Genomic DNA, 12,110 nt, shown 5'->3' with positions numbered 1-12,110 from the left:
TTTCGTATGACTGCATCACCCTCATATTTTATTTAAAATTCTATGACTTCCCTTTTATGAGATCTAAGTATGTTGAAACGAACCAGTAGGAAGGTCAGTAGTGGCTGGTATCATTGAGATATTTCCAGTCTAGGTATCACATGTGAAGTGCCTGAGAGTACAGGTTGGAAGGCTCAATTCAGTGAATAGTTGGGAATAGTCTTTCCCGAGATTGTAGCAGACCTGGTAATTATTTTCAAAACAAAATTGTAGGAGTATAGAAACTGGATTGAGATCTGCTGATAAAATAAGAGTGCAAAGAGAGAGATTGTCAGCCTGACATTGATTTTCATGAATTTTTTTTTGTTATGTTGGTACATGTTGCATAATAGACCCACAGTTAAGTGTCCTCTTGCCCTGAAGAGTTGTTATGTCTATAAGGCTTTTAAATTAGTTGTGTTACGTGAGCTTCCTTCCAAAAATTATTCCATTTTGAAAGTGTACGGCCTGTTTTCTGAGATAGAACAGGATTTCTTCATACTCATTATCTAGCAAATAGTGTCAAGTATCTGGTGAACAATGCAGTATCAAGTTAATTGATGTGCTCACAACAGTGCTTGGACGAAGGGCATTGAGCTAAAAGGGCTCTAGATAGAAAAAGTCTAGTCTTGACCAAAAAACTCTTTTCACTGTATCCTCGTACTTCCTTTACTATTTAGAGAATCTGAACACGTCACACATTGCCAGTACTACTAACTGAAGACTTAATTGATTTTGATGTTCCTAACAGCACTGAAGTTGGCAAAGAAATGTAGAAGTGTCTTGAGGTATCCCTTTTCACTTGCCAGAAGAGTAAAAGTAGTCTTCACAGAGGCTAAAAATAGTTTGGAATTGGAAACAAGGAAGTATTTTTTTTTTTAAAAAAAAACTTTGAATTATTTTAACATATTTATTAAACTTTTTTTGGCTTGCGTGTATTTCAAAATTGAAATAGTGTACTGTCATTAATAATCAAATATTAATTTTTTATAAATATCATCTGCTGCAGATGGAGTTTTATTTTTGAGAGAACATGAGATAATCGTTTAAATTCCTCATTTCAAAATAAAATAATCTAAATATACAGCAATTTCATATTGCTGTATGAAGCAGATTATACATCAAAAGTCTCAATAGAATAAATATAACCATACTATCCATTCACATTTTCCAATTCACTCTTCAAAACAACTCTGTCTAACTAGCACTCTTGAATTTGCACACTTCCACAAAGAAAACACGCAGTATTACTCTTCTAAATCAACATCTCTGTTCATACACACACATACATACAAACAAGTATAAATTCAGTCATATTGTAGACAAATACACCAACTATATCCTGTCTGTGTCAAAAATTACTTTCTGACATTTTCTTGAGTTATTATTATTCACTCCTTTATTGCTACCTAACTACCAGCCTGTTTTAACATAAGATACATGGTTATTCACTTTTGTTCTCTTGAAGGCTATTATTCAGAAATTTAATAGCATACATGCAACATTTTGAAGTCCAATCAGGAGACAAAACTTGTACTTTAGTGTTCTCATTTAGTAACCAAAATAAATAAATAAATACATACATACATACATATCAGAAATTTCTCTCTAGTCGTAGAAAATACAACTTGAATCAGTTTTGTCTTTCTTCAGTTATTTCATCTGAATTTATATCTAATGCTGCTCTCTGGGTTTTTTATTATGTACAGAATGCTGCATAACTTAATGATCAAAAGCCACTTTTTTAGCACATACTGTAAGAGAATTGTTGATAAAGTTTCTTCTAACTGGCTGTGTGAAGAATGGAGTCCTCAAATGTGTACCGGTATTCAGAATGTGTGTTACAGCTGCAAGGTATTATATTGGCTTCATAATGAAGTAGCACTTTGACAGTAATGCAATGTTTTGAGAAGAGATTGTCAAAGAACACCTTAAGACATAATTACAAGTTGTTCATCTCAAAGCACAATACAAGTCAAGGAAGGCACACATTTCAGTTTTTGTATTGGACTGAAAAAGGTGTCATCTGTTGTAACCGATCAGAAAACGTGTGCTATTTGATCTCACAGGTTTTCTTGGCATGATTGATTAATAATGTGCTTCTAGGGGTTCTGCCGAGTTGTTGTTTCCATTTTACGCACAATATTTCTACAACTGACCTAGTCATCGTCTTTGGGTGCTGCAACGTTTGCTGCTATGCATCCAAAGAAGATGGCTGGGTCAGTTGTCGAAATATTGGGTGTAAAATGGAAACAGCAACTCGGCAGAAATTCAGGTAAATAGTGCACGATCGTGTGATTTCTCTCAGCTTTCACAGTATGACTGATTAATCATATGCTTCTGGGCACTCTGCCACATTGCTTACGTTTTACTCATAATATTTCTACAGGTGATCCAGCGATCTTCTTCACGTGCTGCTAGTTTTGCTATTATGCACCTGGAGATGACGACTGGGTCAGTTGCCAAAATATTGTGAGTAAAACAGAAATTACTACTAGGCAGAACACCCGGAAACATACTCATGCAGTATTTACCTGAATTTCTTGGCTTTGTTTTACTTTGTATTTTCCCTTAAAAATTACCAAATAAGGACAGTTGTTGCATAAATGTGTAGTCTTTGGACAGTTTGGTTTGCATTTACTGCTGTCATCTGCAATAAGAGGTTACTTACTCTTTATGTATATGAGTTCTTAGAAGACTAATGGACATTAGATACGTTGTATTATCAACAGAGGGTACATTTCATTTATAGTGTTAAATAGAGAAGATAGAGCATACCCAAAGGCTAAAGTTATTGAATCATATTGTCCCAGGTGACAACTTTCAGAACTAGCAACAAAATGTGTAGTGACAAGAATAATTGGCAGAGGGTGTGTCACATTAAAAAGAAGTTCTAAGGTCTGAATGTGCACTGATTAATGCCAAGATAAACTGGATTAGGAACCACAGTGCACATGGAGCTTATAACTTGTTGTGCTTCAGAAATACCACCTCTCTCACATAAAAGTGCATCAGTAGTGAAAAAAATAGTTGAAGTATGCAAGAAACTGCATATAACAAGCTCACTATTTCTTTTAGAGTTGTAAGATACGGAATAATGTACTACTTCAGCTTACACACATACAGGCATCATAAAGCTAGTTACTTCCTATGCTTGTTTAGAGTATATACAATTTGAGTATAAATATCACAATACATACACAATTATCATAAACAAAAGCCACTTATAATTTAAGTGGTATTAAAATGTATAACTGTTTAAAGGGCAGTATAATTGTGTTAAAACAAGAATGATGGGAACTTCACACTGACTGTTGTAAGCGGTTGGACTGAGAGAATCTACAGCTTCCTGTGACAGTGTGAGAAAGAGTAAAATAAAATTATCAGAGCTTTTCCTTTTGGTTATTTTGAATCTCTCTTGACCAAATACAAAGTGTATGTGAAGAGCTATACAATTTTAAAGATAAGAATATCTGCATCCATGCCAGAGTATTGCAGCAGTTTTCATTATTTGAGATGTAATATGCATCCTGAAGTAGTAAAATAGTTACATATTGCGTAGAACTTTACTTTCCTGAGATATGTAATTGCTATTTAACATCCATATGCAGAAAAAAGGACAAACACTGTTCGCCATGAAAGTGGTTAACGGACTCCATCGCAAATAACAATGAAGAAAGTTGAAAAATAAACACAACATTTCTACAAAATAATTGTAAATATTAGTATAAAAGGCCTCCATTTTAAGGATCACATGTTCTCTAACACTTCAACCAAAAAATCCTGATTAGTAACACAAACAATTATGTCTCACTTTTAATAAGTTTTTTTTGTAAATATATGTACTTTGCAGGTGTGTACATATCTTTTGGTATTTGAGACATCACTGTATAACATCTACGTGCAGTATCATAAGTAGAAGGCCCTGCTTATTATTTCCATTTAGATTTTTTTTATCACAATAATGAAGAAAACAATAGCTGCTAATTATATTATTACTTAGTTCTGCACCATATCATTGTGCAGGCAATATATCATAATAAAAATTATTTCACTTATTCTAATGTGCCACATTTAACAAGAAACTCTTCAGTTAGCATATATAAATTGCAAATGTTCATTTGTAATTGCAGGCAGATGTGTGGACATCAGAGTGAACACTTTTTTGTGGTATTTTTAAATTTACAATATATTGTCACCCAGTAATTTTTTTTTCCTTTACTGAGTGTGAGATCATTGAATAAGTGAGCTAAAGCTAGCACTTTCTATTGTTATTTGCCCCTGAGTGATGTTGCATATAGTCCGAGCGTCGCAGTACTTTCTTCCTGGAATTATTTTCACGAGCCTTGTTCTGGCGCTCAAGATGATTTCTCTTGAGCATTTGGCATGCTCTGCGCTGTTGCACCTGTAGCAATGAAAATAAGTTTATAAAACAAATATTAAATAAATCAGAATTCTATTAAAATTGGAAGAGGAACATGTTTAATTACAAGGAGAATCAAAATATATCTCTCTGATTATTGCCTTGTGTAATGTCTTAAATTTTGAATAATGTACACAGTATTATGCAGTGAAAGCTCTGCCTTATGTTCAGTTTGCACAGTTAGACAAAACCAAAGTTGCAAGACCCATACTGCAATAAACAACAGCTTGCAGCTACCAGAAAGGAAGGCATGTGGGGATGACATAATAAAGGAGGCTCTGCCAAGCAGTTACATAGAAGAATGTCAGAGTAATTTTAAATCATGTGATAAAGTTGCATTTGCAGGTGCAGAAGAAAATGGCACAAGAAGGTCTTTCAAATTACCGTATTAACAATTAAGCATAGCATACAGCAGAGATTCATCTGTTGCTTAAAAATTCTCATAGCTATTTCCTTATTTCCTGTGGAATGCTTCTTTCTATATGATTGTGTAAAATGATTTCTGAAAAATTTATTGCAAATGACATATAGATGATCTGTAAGAAATGAGAGAGAGACTGTAGTGAATGATAATGTGTTGTGAGATTATATGAATGCGTGGTGTCTGTTCTTTTTGACAAGTCCAAAGAACAGACACCACATGATATCCGCAGCTATGATACATATTATGTGAATTGAAGATAGAGAGGAAAGGAAAAAGGAACAGAATGGAACACATGATGTGAGCTGCATCGGGATTTTATGTGGATTCAGTGGCAACGACTGAAAATGTGTGCTAGTCTGGGATTCGAAACCAAATCTCCTGCTTAATAGGCTTTTGTGTTAACCACTGTGCCACCAGACACAGTGTCTATCACAGTTGCACAGACTATCTTGATGTGCCCCTCAGCTGACCCACATTCCCATCTAGCTCCACATATCCATGGTTCCTGTCTAGCCTCTACACTCACTCAAATTCTCACAGGAGGTTCACACTGAAGCTGGTGGATTCACAGCACATTGAGGCAACTCAATTATACGAATGCGCGGTGTGTGTCCTTTTGGACCAGAATCCACAACTGTGATATGTAATGTAAACTGAAGGTGGAGGTGGGGGAGTAATGAAAGGAATTCATGATGTCAACTGCACTGGGACTTTAACAGAGTCAGTGGCAATATGTCCAAAAGAATAAACGTCACACATTGATACCACTGAGTTGCCTCGATGGGCTATGAATCCCCCTCCTTCAGGAATCTCAGAGTAGTGAGCCTGGCAGACATGAACAGGGTCTGCAGATAGGTAGCAATAGCTGGGAATGTGTGTTGGCCGAGGGCATACTGATATAGGCTGCGGAATTGCAATATCCAGCATGTCTGGATGACATAGTGGGTAACGCAGCTACCTAGTAAGTGGGAGATCTTGGGTTTGAAATCACGGTCCAGTGCATTTTTTTTTGCTTGGTGCTGCTGCCTCCACATAAAGTCCCGATCCAGCTGGAATCGTGAGTTTCTCTCCATTCTCACCCTCCACCTTCAGTTTACTTAATTTGTTATGTGATGTTGCACACAAACACATAAATTGACATGGATGCAATAGCATGAATGGAGTATTATGGAAAAAAGCTTTTTCAGTGTCAGGGCCAAGAACTTGCCAAATGCTATTAAAATTCTATTGCATTTTAAATGTGGTCTAACATACCATCTTTGCAAAAATTTCTCAAAAGTCAAGGATGCTGAAAATGATCTAGTTTGGTCAGGTCATGTGTAGTGACATATCACATGTAGGTTTGTCATCCATTGAAAAACTTGTCAGGTCTTGTGAAATGGGTGTGCCAGACATCCATTAGACAACCTGACCTCTGTAACGCAGTCGAATCACACAGCTCACCATTTGTGCTGTGAACTTTCAGGACTGAATTTCATAACTGACCTCCTAACAGTGATGAATGTCATTTGCAGATCAAAACAATGATAACAGAATTCTTCGAACCCTATAAAGATGTCATGTTTGTAGTACCAACCAAACAAGCAGTATTGCAGCAAAACTGAAGACAATGCTGCTAAAGCTGATTCTAACACAGTAATAATAACAGATAAATTAGAGAACATAAGGACTGCTTAAGAGAGAAAGGTAAGAAAAGGAAATAAAATGCACATTGGATAATATTGTGGGCAGTATTTGGGGGTTGTTTCTGGACGTATCTGAAGAGAAATTGCAATGCTGCATTTAGATCTGCACAGTCCTTTCCACTGGTAACCACTCTTTCATCAGTACCAACTGTTTATCTCATGACACTGTTCTGCTTGGCAATCAGTGGAGCCAAAGAAACTAGAAAGGTAATGAAATTATCATAGCCCATTCTCAGATAATTGTGAAAATTGTCATTGTTCACTTCTTTCAGTAATGTTAGATGACAAAACTCGTTTTCTTTCAATAACCAGTATGTATCTCACTTCACTAATTAGGTGCATCTGTCACTGCTATCACCACAATGAAAATTCACTTTTGTTTTGATACAAAAGAGACCATGTGCACAAGTGTTCTCCACAGAAACCAATGTTGGCTGAGGAAAGTCAAGCACTACATTTAGCCATGTAAATGCTGCATCAGGTTTTGCTGGGCCAACCAAAGTAGATCATCTGAAGGACATTTACTGATGCAGACCTTCACTATTATTGATAAGTTACTCTTATGTGCATGGCAAGGATGAGTGTGCCTGGATATAAGAAAGATTCAGTGACCGGTAGCAATAGGTTGGCAGCTTTGTGTTCAGTGGAGGATGAAGTGAAGAATTAATACAGCCCACTAACTTTAATGTGTGATGCTAGCAACAGGGCAGCACTATGCACCCACACTATGCATCATGTGATAACTTTTATTTTAATTGCAGTTTCAGAATATCTTCAGGTTATGTGGGTTTTGGGCAGGGACATAAACATAACTACTGATGTATAATGTATTAAAAATAGATTACTGTCAAGAACATTTGATGGATTCTTCACCAACTTATAGACATTCACTTCTGAGGCTCAGTGGCCACTGTGTCTGGCTGTTATATGAAGGACCCGTATTAAATTCCTGCCAGAAATTTTTCCTTGGTGGGATGACTGAAGGGCTGCACTCAGCCTCGTGATGCAAGCTGAGGAGCTACTCGAGTCAGCAGTAGCATCTCAAAGGTCAAGAAAGCCAACAACGACCAGAAAAGCACTGTGCTGACCTCAGGCCCCACCATACTGCATCCAATGACACCACTGACAGAGGATGACATGGCTATCAGTTGGTCACAATCGACCCATCAAGACAAGAGCAGAAGCCTTGGCTGTCTTATTATCATTCAAACATCACCTTCTAATCCAACCCAACCTTGAACTTGCGTTAAACTCGGGTGCAATCTACCACCTTCTAACCTAACCCAATCCTGACATTCCGCTAAACTATAGGTCAGCCGATACCACCATCTCTGTTTAAGTAGAAAGTGTGCCATCGCTGTTCAAAACAGAATGCACATATCAGTACACCCGTGATTTTCTGCTGTGGTACAGAACTTATTATTGTTTATATTTTCAAGGTCTGCCACAAATAATAAGGGCTTGTTTTATTTTAGCTGGTACCAGCTGGCCTTCAACGAGTGCAACAGTTACGGCATTGATCCTAACCATTGTGCTGTATTGCTTTATTCATTCTGTCAGTCAATGGATAGTGTACTTATAAAAAGGTTTTTTAAGCTAGAGTCCTTGCAATGTTTTAGCTGTATGATAGTACTTATTGTGACTTGAGCTCTTCATTATATAACAACTATTGTTCTCAATGTCAAATCCAGTTTTAAAAAAATTAAAAATATGGATTTAGGGTGTTCTTATTTAGTCAACAATGAGACTATTTGAGATGGAGATAAGCCCTACATAAAAAGTTGGGAGATAGCAAGTGGGCTGTTTCAGGAACAATTCCCGCGCATTCTTTTCAAATGGTTTAGGAAAACTATGAGAAACCTATCTCAAGACCAGCATAGAGGCATTTTTATCTTTATATCTTGAAAATAAGAGGCTGAATTCCTGGGCAGTCTCTTTTAGTGTGAAAGGAAGAGTAATGTCTGTAGTACTCTTCATGGAAATAGACTTAGACTAAACACAAAGGTAGGACATTTTTTTCTTTTTCTCTGCACCCACTATAATTTTCTACTACCCATTTGCACATGGAAAATGATTGGTTCTAAAGTAAACATTGCTTTTTGTCAAGCTTTAAAAATTTAGAAACTTGTTGTACATATGCTATAAAAAATAAGCTGGTGTTGTAGTTTAACTAAAATATTTTTCACTATTGTATATATCCATTTGTTAAGAAATGTCTATATCCATACACAAAAATTGTGTTAATCCACATGTTAAATAACTTGTTTCACGCAGTTACACTGATCAGTAAGAACATCATAACCGCTGACCTACTATTAATATAAATTTGTCCAGGCAAAATCAGCGTCACCTGTTGAGGACTGACTGCTAGTCAAACACAGGCATGGCGCATGAAGTATCAGTGAGCATCCTGTCCATGTGTAGAATGGGGAAGGTGTGAGATCTATCGGAGTCTGACTGAGGCCAGATTGTGATAGCACAGAGACTTGGCACGAGCATTTTGGAAATGCACATGTTCAAGGAATGCGTGTGTTCAAGGAGTGCTGTGGTGAGTGTCTTCAGCAAGTGGTGAAACAGTATCCAGGCTTTCTGAGGTTGGGTGGCCACCTCTCATTACAGATATCACATTTTGTGGGCTGGGCAGAGTGGTAAAATAGGACAGGTGGCAAACTGTGGTGTAACAAATGTTAGACTGTAATGCTGGGTAGAGTAGGATTGTGTCTGAACACACAGTACACTGAACTCTCATAACGATGGGGCTCCACAGCCAACGAGCCATACATGTGCCAATGTTAACACCACAACTCCAGCAACTATGACTGAAATGGGCACTTGGGCCATTGGCACTGGATGTTGACACAGCGGCAGAGCATTGCACGGTCTGATGCATCCCATTGAGAGGGCACAAATCCGTCGTCTTCCAGGGGAACACATCCTTGACACCTGCTGTAAGACAGAGACAAATGCTGGCAGCATCTGTATTATGCTCTGGGGAAAAGTCACATGGACATTCATGGGTCCAGTGAAGCTCGTGCAAGGCATCCAAGGAATACTGTAGACTGGTTGCAGACAATATACACCCCTTCACGATGATCTTGTTTCCCAACAGCAATGGCATTTTTCAACAAGACAATGCACCTGTCACAAGGCCAGGCGCGTGATGGAGTGGTTTGAGGAACACAGTGGCGAGTTTCAATTGATGTGCTGGCCCCCAACTCGACAGATCTGAACCCAATTGAACACATGTGGGGTGTGACTGAACATGGCAGAGCTCATCGACCCCTCCCTGGAATTTATGGAAATTAGGTGACTTGTGTGTGCAGATGTGGTGACAACTTCCAGTGACCTACCAAGGCCCCATTGCTTCCATGCCATCATGCATCGCCACAGTTATCCATGCCAAAGGCAGACATACTGGCTATTAGATAGGTGGTCATGATGATCTCGCTGATCAGTGTATAATATATGATGCGAATGATCCTTGGGAAAGTAACATACCATACTTATATCTCAAACCGACGGTCAGCTGTCTCTAATATTTGTGGTCAACAAGTTTCTTTTATTTGCCTCTTAGGCAGAAAATAAAGGGTCCAATGAATGCTTATACTGACTAATTTTGGATATGGAGTGCCATTACTATTCTTTAGTGTGTAAGAGTCACCTCACCCAGCTACTCCTACGGAAAGAAGAATTCTAACCACAGAGACTGGGCCTCTTATTTTAAAGATGTAAGGGTAAAAATGTCTTTCTGCTGGTGCTGATATAGGTTTCCTGTAGTTTCCCTAAAGCATTTCAAAAGAATGCAGGGACTGTTCCTTAAATAGCCCACTTGCTACCTCCTGACTTTGCGTTTTTTGTAAACCCAAAACATTACAATGGATGATGTCCACATCAAGCCTAGAAGAAAAGAAAGCAGAGAAAAAGTGGGATGCAACAGACATTGAGACATGGAATCTTTGGACACTGTGTGATGTTTGCTTGTGGTAATACTCAACTATGTTTGCCATCTACCCTAGAGAAAGGAGGAAGCTGTATTGTTTCCTTTTCAGTATGAAGATACTGTAGATAATCTTATAGTCTCTTTGATATGGAAGTCTTCATAGCAAATGTCTTTGCTGCATGCATCAGTCTCAACAAAGTATAATTCGATATTTTTATGGACAGTTCTTTTCAGCTGTAACTGAAAAGCAAGCCATCTACATATCTGATACTGGGCACTATGATCCCATTGGTTGTTGTGCCATTAATATATTTTATTTAATCAGGATGTTACAAAAAAACTGAGTAACGAATGCAAGTCTACAGCCGTCTTCAGAAAGAAAATATTCATAAATAGTTCTTTGGTTCTCGTTTAACCCGCTTTCATTCTGGTCTGTGTGGCTCAATATTAATTTTGCATGGCTGGTGATATTTTTTGTATTTAGTTGCTGTTTATGGAAAACTCCAATAAGTTCTGTCATTTTATTTCTTGCTATTAGTGAATCATTAAAGTTGGTCTTCACCTTGTTATCTGAAATACAACAATTTGTATTTCAGTAGTCTGTGTGCTCTGTCAACAATAAGCAATGCTGATACAGATTGTGGGAAATAAGACACAAACTTTGAGAAGCTCACAGGCCAAGAAACATTCTAAAACTGAAAGACATTGTAGATGCCACTCCCTTCTGAGCTGTATAGAGAAGTGCTTGCTGTCTTGTTAAAGTTCAAGCTATGTTTTCCACTAGTCAGTAATATAACTTCATATGCAGTTTCAGTATTTATCACTGTTCAGAGCAAGTAGTTTTTGTAATGTGCAAGCACTGCCTTCATCATAGTCAAGAGTTGCTGAGAGATGGATAGACAATTTCATCATGTAAGACACTCAAAGACCAACAAGTTCAACATTATCCATTGAAGCCAGAAACATCATTGCTGTTGGTAAGATTCCTGGGACCTAGACTTTGACTTATTCTCAAATGCTATAAAAGAATATGGGGATATTTCTACAGTAGCAGTGATTTTTTGTTGGTACTGTCACCTGTAAATGAAGAGAGTTTACTCCCTTTGGGTCTTTATTAGTTGGTTGGAGAGCATGTTTGTTGTTACTACACAGTATTCACAAAGGTTAACTGTGAGACATTTTGCTTTACAAGAAGCAGTAAAATAGGCAAATTACCACAGTTCAAATAAAGCCAGGCTGCTTCAAGATGGAATACAGATATGTGCGAAATCAAGGTATTTGAATAAAAGAATGGTAGTCATACATTTCATCATAAGGATAGTTTTGAAACACAGTGTTTTAGTATAGAGTGCTGTCTGGAGTTGTATATTCAAAAACATACTTCAGGGCTCAAAGGTTTCTCTGCCATGACTCTGGAACACACTGCCCAGTGTCACTGTGACTTATTTATCAATTCATTGATGGAAACTAAGGGTTACAGTACAGGTTTATATTCAGGACTTCGAGCTTATACTTCGTGTAGATGACATCTTTTCTAGCTACAAGAAATATACAAGGAATATCTGTGAACCTCGCTGAGAAGGCATAGAAGAGTTAAATTACTGATTCTGAAGGATTTAG

The 12,110-nt window shown here is 37.5% G+C and overlaps 1 protein-coding gene across 1 annotated transcript in view; it reads right to left on the bottom strand.

The window, feature by feature from the left end:
* Positions 1–914: 914 nt before the first annotated feature.
* The window catches only part of LOC124612520 (tumor protein p53-inducible nuclear protein 2), a 74,175-nt gene continuing 62,979 nt past the window's right edge, over positions 915–12,110 (bottom strand). The window contains 1 exon segment of the mRNA XM_047140779.1: positions 915–4,423. Coding sequence (XP_046996735.1) covers positions 4,274–4,423 — 150 coding nt within the window. The 3' untranslated portion in view covers positions 915–4,273.

Source organism: Schistocerca americana, chromosome 4 (assembly GCF_021461395.2).
Source record: "Schistocerca americana isolate TAMUIC-IGC-003095 chromosome 4, iqSchAmer2.1, whole genome shotgun sequence".
NCBI classification, from domain to species: domain Eukaryota; kingdom Metazoa; phylum Arthropoda; class Insecta; order Orthoptera; family Acrididae; genus Schistocerca; species Schistocerca americana.
The sequence above is the reverse complement of the archived record's forward strand: the minus strand, read 5'-3'. Positions and strand labels throughout refer to the sequence as shown.